This window comes from Akanthomyces muscarius, chromosome 2 (assembly GCF_028009165.1).
Source record: "Akanthomyces muscarius strain Ve6 chromosome 2, whole genome shotgun sequence".
In the NCBI taxonomy this organism is placed as follows: Eukaryota; Fungi; Ascomycota; class Sordariomycetes; order Hypocreales; family Cordycipitaceae; genus Akanthomyces; species Akanthomyces muscarius.
This window is the reverse complement of record NC_079242.1, coordinates 884,571-900,368: the sequence shown is the minus strand read 5'-3', so window position 1 is coordinate 900,368 and position 15,798 is coordinate 884,571. Positions and strand designations below refer to the sequence as shown.

The 15,798-nt window shown below is 55.5% G+C and overlaps 4 protein-coding genes across 4 annotated transcripts; 2 read left to right on the top strand and 2 right to left on the bottom strand.

Annotated features, from left to right (window-relative positions):
• Positions 1 to 350: 350 nt before the first annotated feature.
• On the top strand, positions 351 to 3,876 carry LMH87_003392 (uncharacterized protein; the record flags this gene model as incomplete). Its single annotated transcript, XM_056192518.1, has 3 exons — positions 351 to 544; positions 1,058 to 1,432; positions 1,494 to 3,876. The coding sequence occupies 3 exons, from the start codon at positions 351 to 353 to the stop codon at positions 3,874 to 3,876; spliced, it is 2,952 nt and encodes a 983-aa protein (XP_056048181.1).
• Positions 3,877 to 3,977: 101 nt separating this feature from the next.
• Positions 3,978 to 6,513, bottom strand: LMH87_003391 (uncharacterized protein; the record flags this gene model as incomplete). The annotated part of the gene is made up of 3 exons (XM_056192507.1): positions 3,978 to 5,701; positions 5,949 to 6,440; positions 6,501 to 6,513. The coding sequence occupies 3 exons, from the start codon at positions 6,511 to 6,513 to the stop codon at positions 3,978 to 3,980; spliced, it is 2,229 nt and encodes a 742-aa protein (XP_056048180.1).
• A 1,423-nt stretch (positions 6,514 to 7,936) lies between these two features.
• Positions 7,937 to 12,585, top strand: LMH87_003390 (uncharacterized protein; the record flags this gene model as incomplete). The annotated part of the gene is made up of 2 exons (XM_056192496.1): positions 7,937 to 10,781; positions 10,835 to 12,585. 2 exons carry the CDS (start codon positions 7,937 to 7,939, stop codon positions 12,583 to 12,585), a joined length of 4,596 nt encoding a protein of 1,531 aa, XP_056048179.1.
• A 791-nt stretch (positions 12,586 to 13,376) lies between these two features.
• LMH87_003389 (uncharacterized protein) lies at positions 13,377 to 14,216 on the bottom strand (the record flags this gene model as incomplete). The annotated part of the gene is made up of 3 exons (XM_056192484.1): positions 13,377 to 13,908; positions 14,005 to 14,068; positions 14,129 to 14,216. The coding sequence occupies 3 exons, from the start codon at positions 14,214 to 14,216 to the stop codon at positions 13,377 to 13,379; spliced, it is 684 nt and encodes a 227-aa protein (XP_056048178.1).
• Positions 14,217 to 15,798: the final 1,582 nt, after the last annotated feature.

Here is a 15,798-nt window from a genome sequence, read left to right as displayed (position 1 = left end):
GCGAATGAGGCATTCGGCTTGGTGGGCTACATGATGAAGTCTACTCCGTTCACAGTCAAAACGCACGATCACGCCTTAATTCGGTCCCATCCGGACAAGAAGAATGCCGTGACCCGAAGAGTTTTGCGATGCGGAGATCGTACCCGGACTAAAGGTGACCCCATCAGTGGTTTAGTTGCACGTCCCACTTGTGTCGGCAACGCGCAGGCAAGTGAACGAGGGAGCGTCACGTGCCTCATTTGCTGGCAGCGGCCCTGAGCCGCGACGCAGGCTCTGCGCCTCCTTTTGGGTTCGTTTGCGACGTCCCGTACACGAATTCCCTCCGATTGGCCTAGCTGCAACAATTCGCCATGGCTTCCGTGGCAAGCAATTGGATGCAGTCGATACGATTGGCGGCGCAGAGTGCGTCGTCGTCGCTGTCGTGGCCGTCGTCGCTGCACAGGGTCTACAGGACAGGAGCCGTTGTCAGAGCTGCGGCTCAGCGGGTGCCAACGGCATCAGGACGCTTCTACAGCCTCAGCGCTGGGAGGCAGCAGTCGTCGGCGTAAGTGTGCAAGCCACCGGAGACCCTTTCATTTCTACGCCGTGTGCCAGTCCCTTTCCTAGCACTAGGTACCTACCTATTCAGCGCGTCCCTTATTGAGGTACGGATGTGCTAGCTGCATGAAGCTAGTGGCTTACTGAGTCACTGCCGGCACCTAGGTAGGATGCTAGCCTTGCAGTCTGTCGAGGTGCTGGATCCCATTACATACAGCCAATTGAGGTGGGCAGTCACGGCAGTGCATGTCTGGTGCTGTCGTCAAGAGGTAGCACCGATTGGGCACCAGCCTGGTACCAGGCTCATGCATCCAGCAAGAAAATGGCGATCCACTCACTGTCTACGTCTGCATCTGCCCCTCCACATACCACATCCCAGCCCTCTGTTTCTTCAGGGCGTGGTCGTGCAACCCCGCCATCCCACTAGCATTTACACACATCCACCGCCACCTTCCACATAGGCTCTCGTCACCCCACCGCCTGGCCTGAATTCCAGAAGTTCCTGCTGACAGCTGTCCAGTATATTATCCCGTCAGCGTCCCTCGTCTGCCCTTTCGATAGCTCGCTCCCTCCAGGCTGGCTCGAAATCTCAACATCTACACACCAGCCAGACTCAACACTGCTCTTTCCGCCGAAACAACATGTGCAGAACTCAGTCCGGCCTCGTCCACGGCGGCGTCAAGGAGGACCCGACCAAGGGTCGCGAGCTCCTCCCCGCCAATGTCGTCCCTACGCACTACGACCTGACCCTCGAGCCCGACTTCACCAACTTCAAGTATGATGGTACTGTCACTGTCGACCTCGATGTTGCCGAGGACTCGAGCTCCATCTCCCTTCACACCCTCGAGATCACCATCCACTCTAGCAAGATTACCGCCAATGGCCAGCTTGTCAGGTAAGTCGACACTGCCCTAAGTAGCCCTGTGAAGAAGACACTTGCCAACGCAGTGCAACAGCGACAACGCCACCGTCACCACCGACGAGAAGAAGCAAGTCACCAAGTTTGACTTCCAGGGCACCCTCGCCAAGGGCTCCAAGGCCCAGCTCGAGATCAAGTTCACCGGTATCCTCAACGACAAGATGGCAGGTTTCTACCGCTCTACTTTCAAGAACAAGGATGGCTCCGAGGGTGTTCTCGCCGTCACCCAAATGGAGCCCACAGATGCCCGCAGAGCCTTTCCTTGCTTCGACGAGCCTTCCCTGAAGGCCAAATTCACCGTCCATCTCATCGCCGACAAGCACCTGACCTGTCTCAGCAACATGGACGTCAAGAACGAGACCGAGGTCGGCGCCAAGAAGGCTGTTCACTTCAACACATCCCCTCTCATGTCCACCTACCTGCTCGCATTTGTCGTCGGTGAGCTCAACTACATTGAGACAACCGCTCACCGCATCCCCATTCGTGTCTACGCCCCCCCTAGCGAGGACATTGAGCACGGCCGCTTCTCCCTCGACCTCGCTGCCAAGACCCTGCCTTTCTACGAAAAGACCTTTGGCATCGACTTCCCTCTTCCCAAGATGGACCAGGTCGCCATTCCCGACTTCTCCGCCGGTGCCATGGAGAACTGGGGCCTCGTTACCTACCGCGTCGTTGACCTTTTGCTTGACGAGAAGGAGACCAGCGTCAACACCAAGATCCGAGTTGCCGAAGTTGTTCAGCACGAGCTCGCCCATCAGTGGTTCGGTAACCTCGTCACCATGGACTGGTGGGATGGTCTCTGGCTCAATGAGGGCTTCGCCACCTGGGTCTCCTGGTACTCTTCCAATGCCTTCTTCCCCGAGTGGAAGGTCTGGGAGGAGTATGTCGTCGACAACCTGCAGTCCGCTCTGGGACTTGATTCTCTTCGCAGCAGCCACCCGGTCGAGGTCCCTGTCAAGTGCGCTGATGAGATTGCGCAGATTTTCGACTCCATTTCCTACTCCAAGGGTTCTGCTGTTCTTCGCATGATTTCCACCTACCTTGGCGAGGACAAGTTTCTCGAGGGTGTTCGCCAGTACCTGAAGAAGCACGCGTACGGCAACACCGAGACTGGTGACCTCTGGGCCTCGCTGGCTGCTGCTAGCGGCAAACCTGTTTCCGAGGTCATGGGTGTTTGGACCAAAGAGATGGGATATCCTGTCGTCACCGTCACCGAGAACGGCTCTACAGCTGAGGTAACCCAGAACCGATTCCTCCGCACAGGCGACGTCAAACCCGAGGAGGACAAGGTCCTCTACCCCGTCTTCCTGGGTCTCCGTACCAAGGATGGTGTTGAGAATGCCGCAACTCTCACTGGGAGAACGACCCAGTTCGATATTCCTGCGGATGATTTCTTCAAGCTGAATGCCAACCACACCAGCCTGTACCGCACAGCTTATTCGCCCGAGCGACTACGCAAGCTGGGTGAGGCGGCCAAGGCAGGCCTTCTTACTGTTGAGGACAGAGCTGGCATGATTGCCGACGCCGCCTCGCTGGCCATTGCCGGCTACCAAAAGTCCAGCGGCATTCTGAACTTGCTCAAGGGCTTTGACTCTGAGACCGAGTATGTTGTCTGGAGCGAGATTCTGGGCCGACTGTCAGGCATTGAAGGTGCCTGGCTCTTCGAGGACAAGGTCGTTCGTGATGGTCTGAAGAAGTTCCGCAGAGGACTCGTCAGCCCCAAGGCGCATGCCCTGGGCTGGGAGTTCAAGGAGACTGATACCCACAACGAAGAGCAGTTCAAGACTCTGATGTTCGCTTCTGCCGGAGGCAGCGGCGACGAGAAGATCATCCAAGCTGCCCAGGATATGTTCGCCAAGTACGTCACCGGGGACAAGACGGCTATCCACCCCAACCTGCGTGCTTCTGTCTTCACTTTGAATTTGAAGCACGGAGGTGCAAAGGAGTTCGACCAGCTGGTTGAGGTCTACCGAACCTCCAGCAACAGCAACGAGCGCAATACGATTCTGAGATGTTTCGGCCGTGTCGAGGATCCCGAGGTCATCAAGCGTGGCTTGGCTATGGTCTTTGGCCCTGATATCAGGAACCAGGACTGCACATCAGCTCTTGGAGGCTTCCGCGCCCACCCTCGAGGAATCGAGGCCATCTTTGAGTATCTCACCAGCAACTGGGACCTAATCCTGAAGAATATTGGTGACAACCCATCGCTGCTCGGTGGTCTTGTTGGCGTTACTACCGGTGGTGCCACCAAGGCTGAGCAGCTAGCCAAGATCGAGGCCTTCTTTGCCGACAAGGACACGAGCGCCTTTGACCAGACTCTCAACCAGATGAAGGATATCATCCGCGCCAGAATCGCTTGGATCGAGCGTGATGGCGAAGATGTCGCGGCGTGGGTTAAGGAGAACGGATACCTTTCTTAAATTATAGATACCACATGACGCAGTGTATGAAGCATACAAGTAGCCATATATATAGGACGTCTACGATTCAAACAAGTAAAAATCAACGCTCTACAGGCCAATTATGTAATTTTGACTACGAGCTGCTCCGGTTGAAATACCTGTCGCCAATATTCAAGCGAGCTTTTACTAGATGGCGGCTTCGAAACTTGAACTATACCAATGCGTCCATATACGTAGTTTTCCGCCGCATCATCGGTAGATGTTGGCTTCAAAATGAGCATAAGTAGAGCGCCAGACGGTACGCACTCGCCAAGCAAAAAGCACAGCACAGTAGGCGGCAAGTCGGCGTGGAGGTGGCAGTCGTAGTCGGCCCATATGTTGGCCACATGCGTCTGCAGCACAGCCAGCTGCAGCAGATTCCAGGCGCTGTACTTTTCAGGCAAACCCTCCGGCGGCGGCCGAAAGCTGGCCGGCGTGCTGAGTGCGTAGCCGGCCAGGATGAGGTGCCCGGCCGTGAGCTCGCCCGTCTGGTCGCTGCCGGCGCGCTGCACCTCGGCCTTGACGACGCGGCAAAATGGATCCACACCGCGATGCGTCTCAACGAACTTGACAGGTCTCCTGACTGCCGCCCACGACCAGCTTGGCGCGCGATATGTCGGTGGAGGCATGTCATCATGTTCCAAGAAAGTGCTTGGAGAGGCGGAGGAGGTGTGCGCGTGCCATGCAAGATCGAGAATGAGGGAACTCTGCCACAGACCGGCAAGGTAGGCGGTCCGCGTGACGCTCTGAAACGTCTTGGCGATGCCGGACAGCGCGGGGAAAACGTCTTTGTCAAAGGAGAGGTGCAGCGCCGTGTAGGCTTCGACGAGACGGTGCCAGGAGACGCTCAGCTGGTGCGGATCGTCATGGACGAGCGACTGCCAGTGCTCGCGGCTAAAGTGTGGCTTTGTCGAGACGGTGAGCGGTGCGGTGTCATCTGCGTCGCGGCATTGGCAGACGGACTCGGCCATGCACTCCCAGTGCAGCTCGTGCGGGCCGTAGTGCAGCACGCGTGACGCGAGGAGGCGTTCCTGGTAGATCCATCCGCGGGACAGCGTGGGAAATGCGGGCGCGGCTTGGAGCTGTCGCTGCATGGGCGAGGGCATGTGTGCATATGCACGACGGAATGCTACTTTCGCCACAGCCTCTACCTCTCTGGACTGCTGCGCCGGAATCTCAACCGTCTCCACGTGCAGCGTGTATAGAGACGAGCCCGCGGCGTCCGAGTACAGCCCTTCGTGGGCGCCGGCCGCGCGGGACGCGCACAGCACGAGGTAGGCGCCCTGGTAGACGGCGGCCATGCGCGCCGACTCGGTCTCCCAGTCGCGCGGATCGTCCTGCACGATGCACAGGCTGTCGATCCAGAGATACCGCAGCCCGAGCCAGCGGGTCGCGTCGACAGCCTCGCGGAACGTCCGGGGCAGCGACGCCAGCGCGATGCCGCCGGGGGATCTGTGCTGGGCGACGTTGGCCAGACGAGTCTGGAGAAAGGCGCTCCGGCCCCAGCAGTGGCTGAGAGCCGCATACGGCATCTGCGCGTCGTCATAGTCGCGGTCAGCCTCGTGCAGATGGATGGTGTCGCCAGCTACCGGCTCCCTGCCAATATCGAGGAGGCGTCGGGGTCGGCTGCTACCGCCGCCGCGGAGCAAATCATCGCGGACTTTCCGGCAGCTTTTATGCAAGCTTTGGCAACGCAGCAGCTTGTTCCGCGCCCATGCATAACTTTCCGCCGAGGCGGTGCTAGCGGGGATGAGGCACCGGGCCAGTGGGAGGTCTGGGAGGAGTGTGTTCGGCCAGCCCGTTTCTAGAAGACGGGTGCGGAGAAGAAGAAGGTAATGTTGGTTAATTAATTCATATTAAAGGCAGTAGCGGTTTGAAATCAAGATGGGAGATCTAGATTTCTTTTTTTAGGCAAGTTGTCCGGGTTCGGAGTTTCCGGGTAGTAAATAGGGAGTAGGAGTTTTTGACGGGGTATCGGTGCTGGGAAATCTCCCGTCCAATCTCCACCGAGAAGACGTTTTTTTTTTTTAAGAAAAGGGAAAAATACTCACTGCTGGGACTGAATAAAGAGAGGGTTGTGCCGGACGAGAAAATATGGATTTCGAGACTCGGACGGACAGTGGCCCGATTAAAGTCGATACGGAGCCACCCGTCGTCGGGCTCCGTCACCGTCCCGACAGCAGCAGCCTCGCCGCCGCCGCTGCCACCTCCGTGCGATCCACGAAACGCCGCGGTGCCTCTGGCCAGGAGGCGGCAGATGACGCACGATGCAGACGAGATTTCCAAGGCCCGGCGGCTGGTGATGACGGATGCCTGTCCACCGTCGCGCGGCCGGGGATGGTGGCAGGCACCGCAGGGTCTGTCAGGCATCACGCTATTGAACGATAGTGTCTCATGCGTTTTACTGTTAACCCTCGCGCTTCTTTTGCCGTAAGGGGAGCTAGTTGCGAGTTTTAAGGGGAGAGGCTGAGAGCTAAAGCGAATAGTTCCATGGACTTTTTTGTAGGGGTGTGTGTGTGTGTGCGTCCGAGTCGTCTCGGCATCTGTCATTGTATGCGGCCAGGGCTTGACAGTAAAAATGCAAGAGAAAAAAAAAAGCTTACAAAAACACTGCATAAAACTGACGAGCAATTGGCTGGACCGTCAACTTGGTGGCGCTTTTAGTCAACTCTCCACCTTGTCATTGGCCTGGCACATTTCCTCCCTGTGCCATTGCATCACCAGTCAGTGGTGGCGGCCAAGAAATCGATGGGACCCGAGACTTCCGAGTACGCGGAGAATTAAAACAAAGATAACGCTTCAGATCCAGGACCAAGACAAAAAAAAACGAAAACAAAGGCCGTTGCCAAAAGGTGGCGATGCACACTCACGTCATTTCCAATTCTTTCTTTGCCCCGCGGACCTAGATAGTACGGATTCTCCCGCTGACACGGACAAGACAAGAAGAGGGTGTCGGGTTGCAGTGAAGCCCGGCGGAGAAGCTCTGGGGAGAGCATGAAAAAGTTTGTTTTGATGGCGGACTTCTTTTTTTTAGAGTTTGGCGTCAGCCAGCCGTTGGACAGTACGCAGTTCCAAGACAAAAAAGATTGTAGACAAGAGCTTGCTCTATCCGTCTCGTATTGTGCGTCTGTGCCACTTACTCTTCATCTTATAGGGGACTGTTTACATTCCAAAGGCCCGCATCCCGGACCTTGCTGGGCAGGGGTGCCCTCTGTTCTCATGTGGTTCATCTAGATATGGGCTCATAACAATGCAACCTCAATTGCAAGCTTCAGATCCAGTCCACCTCAGGCTGGTTGGCCATGCACAGCAGCACAGGGCGGTAAAAGCTGCAAGGCACCGGTGCAAATCAATTGATGCGACCTACATGTCATGGCCGCCTTTTCCGTCTCCAGGAAGATGCGCGATCATCACCAGAAGCAGCAGTAGAATTGGCGTGAGACACTAGCCGGAAGCAGCCTGGGCAACCAAATAGCTAGCTAGTTAGACCTCGCCAGACTAGACTAGCTAGCAGCGTCACCTCTGCGATGAGCCCGCTCCGCATAACCCTACGGGGTGTACCAGAGTTCCGTCCCGAAGGGCCGTGGGCAGTGTGGTCTTGTCTGGTCTGTTTTTTTTATGGGCTCAAGGCTGTGCCCGGCCTTGTAAGTGGGCGTAAAATCCGCAGACGGACAGGCCAAGCCCATGGCCTGATCCACGGCCAAAGCTACCCAAGCTTGACCAACTCTACTTGTCATGGAGGGTGGCCCAATGTGCCAGGCATGTTCGGCGCAACCAAACATTGCGTAGCAATTCGCAAAAGACGCCTTCCGGACTTGTCGGACCCCTCCCGGCCCAATGCACCCGTAGTTGACTGATTGAAATACCCTGCCCGTCCCACCGCATCTCGTAGATGTCTTTCGTTCCCACTAACACCCCTTTGGTACACAACAAGAAACGCACAGCAGCATACGGCCTCACATCCTCGTGTGCGCGTGCCCAGTAGACGAAGGGTTTCCTTTCAACACGCTCTTGCCAGCCTTTCCCCAGGGCCTTTAAGATGGCAACCAACGAAACCAACAACAACAGCAGCCCCGTCGAGCTGGCTCCGGCGCTCGAGTACCAGCCCCAGCAGCAGCAGCAGCAGCAGCATCTGCCAGGCCCGTCCGCCGGCCAGATTGACGCTCGTCAGGATGTAGAGAAGCCGGTGCAGCTCGACGACACGGACGAGGATGAGCGGGACGACCTTGTCGCGCCGCTCAGCCGGCGCAACACCAACGCCATGATTGCCGACAACGACCGCGAAGAGATTATGCGCATCGCCAGCCACATCAGCCGCCGCCGCTCCAGCGTCGCCAGCCTGCAGCAGGTGCCCTCCCACGGCGCCGGTGGCCTCGACGACGACGACCCCAAGCTCGATCCCCAGAGCGACAGCTTCGATCTCGGCAAGTGGGTGCGCCACTTTGTCAGCCAGGTGCGCAAGGAGGACCGCGCGGGCCCCAACACGGGCGTGTCGTGGCGTGATCTCAACGTCTTCGGCTCGGGCGACGCCATCCAGATCCAGAAGACGGTCGGCTCGCTGCTCATGGCGCCGCTGCGCCTCGGCGAGTTCTTCAGCTTCGGCAAGAAGGAGCACAAGCAGATCCTCCACGGCTTCAACGGCATCCTCAAGCCCGGCGAGCTGCTCGTCGTGCTCGGACGGCCGGGCTCCGGCTGCAGCACCATGCTCAAGTCCATCTGCGGCGAGCTCTACGGGCTCAAGCTCGGCGACAACACCCAGATCCACTACAACGGCATCCCGCAGAAGCAGATGCGGGCCGAGTTCAAGGGCGAGACGTCGTACAACCAGGAGGTCGACAAGCACTTCCCCCATCTCACCGTCGGGCAGACGCTCGAGTTTGCCGCCAGCGTCCGCACGCCCCAGAAGCGCGTCCAGGGCATGTCCCGCGCCGAGTACGCCAAGTACATGGTCAAGGTCGTCATGGCGGCCTTTGGCCTGAGCCACACGTACAACACCAAAGTCGGCGACGACTTTGTCCGCGGCGTGTCGGGCGGCGAGCGCAAGCGCGTCAGCATCGCCGAGATGCTGCTCGCCGGCTCGCCCATCAGCGCGTGGGACAACAGCACGCGCGGCCTCGACTCGGCCACGGCCTTTAAGTTTGTGCAGAGCCTGCGCATGGTGACGGAGATTGGCGACGGCGTGTGCGCCGTCGCCATCTACCAGGCCAGCCAGGCCATCTACGACCTCTTTGACAAGACGACGGTGCTCTACGAGGGCCGCCAGATCTACTTCGGCCCGGCCAGCCAGGCCAAGCGCTACTTTGAGGAGATGGGCTGGTACTGCCCCCCGCGCCAGACAACCGGCGACTTCCTCACGTCCATCACCAACCCGGGCGAGCGCCAGACGCGCGACGGCTTCGACAACAAGGTGCCCCGCACGCCCGAGGACTTTGAGAGGGCCTGGCTGCAGTCGGCCGACTACCGCGCGCTCCTCGCCGAGATTGACGCCCACGACCAGGAGTTTAGCGGCACCAACCAGGAGACGAGCGTCGCGCAGCTGCGCGAGCGCAAGAACGCCATGCAGGCCCGCCACGTCCGCCCCAAGTCGCCCTACCTCATCAGCACCTGGATGCAGATCAAGGCCAACACGAAGCGCGCCTACCAGCGCATCTGGGGCGACATCTCGGCCCAGTCTGCGCAGGTCGCCAGTCACGTCTTTATCGCTCTCATCGTCGGCAGCGCATTCTACGGCAACCCCGCCACCACGGACGGTTTCTTTGCGCGTGGCTCGGTCCTCTTTATCGCTATCCTCATGAACGCCCTCACTGCCATTTCCGAAATCAACAGCCTCTACTCCCAGCGCCCCATTGTCGAGAAGCAGGCCTCGTATGCCTTTTATCATCCAGCGACCGAGGCCATGGCCGGTATATTGTCCGACATACCCATCAAGTTTGTCACTGCTGTCGTCTTCAACATTATCCTCTACTTCATGACCGGTCTCCGACGCGAGCCTGCCCAGTTCTTCCTCTTCTTCCTCATTACGTTCATGACCACGTTTGTTATGAGTGCAGTGTTTAGAACTCTGGCAGCCTCGACCAGGACAGTCTCACAGGCCATGGGTCTGTCTGGTGTCATGGTGCTGATTCTCGTCATTTATACTGGTTTCGTCATTCCGCAGCCGTCCATGCATCCCTGGTTTGCCTGGCTTCGATGGATTAATCCAATCTTCTACGCTTTCGAGATTCTGGTTGCCAATGAGTTCCATGGCCGTGATTTCCCATGCGGCCCTGGTTCTTTCGTGCCCCCATTCCAGCCCCGCGTCGGCACTTCCTTCATTTGCGCCGTCACTGGAGCAGTCAAGGGCTCTGAAACGGTGAGCGGCGATGCTTTCATGGAGGCAAGCTACCAGTACTACTACTCTCACGTCTGGCGCAACCTCGGAATTCTCTTTGCTTTCCTGTTTGCCTTTATGATTATGTACTTTATCGTCACCGAGATCAACTCGTCCACTACCAGCACTGCCGAGGCGCTCGTCTTCCAGCGTGGCCATGTCCCCGACTATCTCCTCAAGGGAGGCAAGAAGCCCGCGGAAACGGAAAAGGACAAGGCAGAAAACGCCGACGATGTTCCACTGCCCCCTCAAACCGACGTCTTCACTTGGCGCGATGTGGTATATGACATTCCATACAAGGGCGGCGAAAGAAGACTGCTTGACCACGTTTCCGGATGGGTTAAGCCTGGTACTCTGACTGCTCTCATGGGTGTCTCGGGTGCTGGCAAAACCACGCTTTTGGATGTGTTGGCTCAGCGAACCACCATGGGTGTGATTACTGGCGACATGCTCGTCAGCGGCAAACCTCTTGACGCCAGTTTCCAGCGTAACACTGGCTACGTCCAGCAGCAAGGCAAGAATTTCATCTTCTTTACTGCATATATCGATTTGCTAACCAGATGATAGATCTTCATCTCGAAACCGCAACCGTCCGCGAAAGTCTCCGATTCAGCGCGATGCTCCGTCAGCCCAAGACCGTCAGCAAGAAAGAGAAGTACGACTTTGTCGAAGAAGTCATCAAGATGCTCAACATGGAAGAGTTTGCCAACGCTGTCGTCGGTGTGCCTGGTGAAGGTCTCAACGTCGAACAGCGCAAGCTTCTGACTATTGGTGTCGAACTCGCCGCCAAGCCCAAGCTGCTCCTCTTCCTCGACGAGCCCACGAGTGGTCTCGACTCGCAATCTTCCTGGTCCATCTGCTCGTTCCTCCGCAAGCTGGCTGATTCGGGCCAGGCTATTCTCTGCACCGTCCACCAGCCTTCTGCCATTCTCTTCCAGGAATTCGATCGTCTCTTGTTCCTGGCCAAGGGCGGCAAGACTGTCTACTTTGGTCAGATTGGTGACAATTCGCGCACCCTCCTGGATTACTTTGAGGGCAATGGTGCCCGCAAGTGTGACGATCAGGAGAATCCTGCCGAGTACATGCTCGAGGTCGTCAACAATGGATACAACGACAAGGGCAAAGATTGGCAGTCGGTCTGGAACGAGAGCCAGGAGAGTGTTGCCACTCAAAAGGAACTGGATCGTATCCACGCGGAGCATCGGCCCTCGGAATCTTCTTCTGATACTACTCAGCGAACCGAATTCGCCATGCCATTGACTGTCCAGATTCGTGAGGTCACATTCCGAGTCTTCCAGCAGTACTGGCGCATGCCTAGCTACATCATCGCCAAAATTGCTCTCAGCGTTGCGGCAGGTCTCTTCATCGGTTTCACATTCTTCAACGCCAAGACGAGTCTCGGTGGAATGCAGATTGTGATGTTCTCCGTCTTCATGATTACCAATATCTTCCCTACTCTTGTCCAGCAGATTCAGCCTCTGTTCATCACCCAGCGATCCCTGTACGAGGTCCGCGAGAGACCTAGCAAGGCTTATTCTTGGATTGCCTTTGTTCTTGCCAACATTGTCGTCGAGATTCCTTACCAGATTGTGGCTGCTATTCTGATCTGGGCGTGCTTCTACTACCCAGTTGTCGGCATTCAGACGTCCGATCGCCAGGGCCTGGTCCTCCTCTTCGTTATTCAGCTGTTCCTATACGCTTCTTCGTTTGCGCACATGACCATTGCCGCCATGCCCGATGCGCAGACCGCCTCCAGCATCGTCACGGTCCTGGTGCTAATGAGCATTCTGTTCAACGGTGTCTTGCAGCCTCCGAATGCGCTGCCCGGCTTCTGGATTTTCATGTATCGCGTCAGTCCCTTTACCTACTGGATTGCCGGCATCGTCGCGACCATGCTGCACGGCCGCCAGGTCGAATGCGCCGAGAAGGAGACGCAAGTCTTTGACCCCCGCGATGGCCAAACCTGCGGCGCCTATCTCGCCCCCCTGGCAGGCCAGGCCCCCGGCACGCTGCAGAACCCCGATGCCACGTCGGACTGCAGATACTGCTCGTACCAGGTGGCCGACCAGTTCCTCGCTGGCTCCCGCATATACTGGAGCGAGCGTTGGCGCAACTTTGGCCTCATGTGGGTGTACATCATCTTCAACATTTTCATGGCCATTTTCGTCTACTACATGTTTAGAGTCCGCAAGGGCGGTTTCGGTCTGGGCAACCTTTTTGGGGGTAAAAAGGCAGCCAAGCCAAAGAAGGAGGAGGCTGTGACTGAGAAGACCGCCACCAGCAATGGCTCGGCTGCTTCCACGCCGACAACCAACTAAAATAACGGTTGGCATCCGTCGACGATTTACATTCTTTACAACACACAAAATATTTCCTAGTTATCATTTTACATTTAGATCCTTTATTGCAATCCTGCCTAATATATGCACTTTCTTCTATTTCATTCTTTTCCTCGGCGTAGCCGATAACCAGCTGATTGAGACCTCCCAATAAGGACAAAGAGAAGTACCCTTTTTTCTATGGGACAAGAGAAAATACTTTAGCATTCTATTTTAATACCCATTGAACTTGAAAATACGTTGTATTTACGGCGGAGGCAAGCCGCGGCGTTTGGGACTACCGCCACTTTGCTAAGTCTAGCGTTGCTAAGCTCTTCTATTCTTCAAATTTCGGGACGTAGCTTTCCTCGTGTAGTATCTCGACAATTTGGAGTTCTCCGACATGGGGTTGTACGCGGTTCCAATCACCGTAGTAAATCTTCGGGTTGAAAGTCACGCCACAGTCTCAAGCATGTTCTTTGCGAGCCCATTCCACAATTCCACAATACCCGTGCGCGCCCCAGCCGAACTCGACAAGTTTAGACAGGGAGGTGCTGAGTCGTCGCGTTCACCAATGTGCAAACGCATTTTCAGGGCGAAAGAAACACATAGTACAGTTCACAATTTGCATCAAGTTTGTAGAAGTTGAAGTTGAGTGATTTAATGCTCGTTGAGATTCTTGTACTGGACAGCTTTGACATGGAACATAAAAATAAATGCCCCCTTTAAATCAAGTTTCAACAACTACTTTTTGTATACATCTGCATCATTTCCTTGCCCTGGTGGATTTTTCAGCTAGGAGGGGCTTTGACCAGCTTGATGATGATACCGTTTGGCTTTGCTCCGCTGCTCTTGTAGTCGGCCGTGTTGTAGAGAGGGTTGCTGGTGTTTGCCGTGACGCCCATTTGGCCGCCATTCTTACCGCACCCAAGCAGCTCATTCTTGCCCTTGTCCGATGCGTCCTTGCCCCCATCAATGGCGGCGGCGAGGTCTTCATAAAGAATGGAGGAGAGCTCGCGGTTGTTGATGTGCTTGGCGAGTGCGAGTACCGTGCCGGCGTTGGGCACAGGGAGTGACCACTCTGCACAGTCAATGGCCTTTGGCATGGTCCAGAATTTGTCCTTGCCCGAATTTTGGTCATTCAAGTATCGAAGATACTTGGCGACGTACTGGACATCTTCTGGGTCAAGGCCCTGAGACTGGCCGCCGTTGACGCCGTAGCAAAGCTTTTGCGCTCCTTCACCGCAGGCTGCTCGAGGGAAGATTGCGCTGGCGGAGGCGAGAGAGAAAACGGCAAAGCCGGAGATTGTTTGGAAAAGCATACTTGATTCCTATTGTCTAAGAAAATGAAAATGGTTGATCGATAACCGGCGAATACATCGTTTCCGGCGTAGTATTTATCTGTATTGGCCGGCGCACAACCTTCCGAGCTCGCGCCGCTTTATCCCAAACCGGAGCTCTCCGAATAAATATCGATATCTAGCTAAAAAGACAATATGAATGAACAGTAGCTATTATTACTGCATGATTTGTAGAGGCTTACTCGTTCCCAAATTGGTGCAGTATGCAACCCGACGGATGTTTATCGCTCTGCTGCCGGAAGCATGGCTCACAGAGTTGCACCCGGCCATTGACCTAGACTCAAAAACGTGATCAATTTCAAGAGCGTCGATTTTTCCAGACCATGAGGTGTTATTGCATTTTTTCGTTTAATCTCGAGGCCTGCATGGATAGCGACCTGCATGTCCTTACGAACTTAGAAGGATGCGAACGCGTCAAGGCGACCGAATTCCGTGGCCGAGCTTCCGGCTTGGCACATAGAGCTATACATATTTATTTAAAAGCAATATTCGTTAGAAGGCTTGTTATCGGCCCGGCGCTCAATGACACTCCATCCGCTTTGGGTGAGTGGAGAGTTCAAATGCATGTGTGCATACACGCGCTCGCTGGGCAACGGTCGCAATTTCGACGCTTGAAATATTTGTGCTATTTGCAGACAGTTATAATAGACGTGTACAACTCCGGCTAGGTAATTCCATCTCCACGCGGTCTTACCACAGTCTCGTTTTGTAAATGCTTATGATGCCTACGCGCAGCTGAATAGAGAAGGGTGATGCTCGCTTCATTTTCTTTCCGAGCAGAAAAGTTACTGCACTTTCACATAAACTACTGTCGGATAGTGCCGAAGCGGCACGAGCGCGCAATATAATTCAGCCAATGTAAGGCTGTCATGCAATGCAATGCAGCTACTCGCCGCAGCAGCGACCCCAGTTGGCAATAAAATGCCGGCTGCGTAAGGACGCCCGCACAACACGGCCAGTCACCGCAGCAGTGTAATTAGATGCGCTCTCTCTTACGCCTCTACGGCAAGGTGTAGAAAAAGACCTGGATTAGAGTGGCCTATGCAGCCACAGCTGCCGCTGCGAGAGAGTATTACTTGTTTGCTTGTACGAGAGTACGGCTTGATCCTCCCGAAAGAGCGGGCACGTGGGGCAATCGCTACCAATAAAATACCCTGTACTTACTGTATTGTTGAACGCAGCTGGTGAATCGGACAGCCTGGCCACGGCGGAGCAGACGCAGGCGACTCAATTTTAACGAAGCAACTTCCTTTGTGTTATTAATGTGTTTCCTTGTTTTCACCTGTGCTCTTTTTGCTGCACTCACTATTTCTTATTTTCATTTCATGATTTTATCTGTCTGTCATTTTCTTGTGCCGGCTAACGGCGAGGGTATTGTGCCCAACAGAGGCAGTGTTTGAGGTTTTAAATGTGTTATCCTAGTAAGCAATGCCACCCAGATCCTTAAACCGCACATATAAAAAAAGGAGACAAAACTTGGTCACTGCTTAGTCCCTATACAAAATCCACCTTGCATTATCCTAAATTATACGTCAGTTGGATCTGTTTCATTATTTTTGCGACGTGCAGTCTAACTTGCTTACGTCAACGGGCAAGGCTGCGCATCTGTCCTCTGGCACGCACCCAAGCGCAGCTCTTGATAGCAAAGTCCTCCGCCAACAGCCCATCTGTCAAAGCAACGCATGGAAACTCTACGTGTCACTCTCTAACCATGGCTCTTTTATGGTACACGGTCACTACTCTGTCTGCCATTGCTGCGGTCCACCGCCTGTTTCAGTTCCATGCTGTCCACTCGCTCTTCGTCTCCTGCACCTCACGAACAGACACGCGCCACCAGACCAGGTTTGAGAAT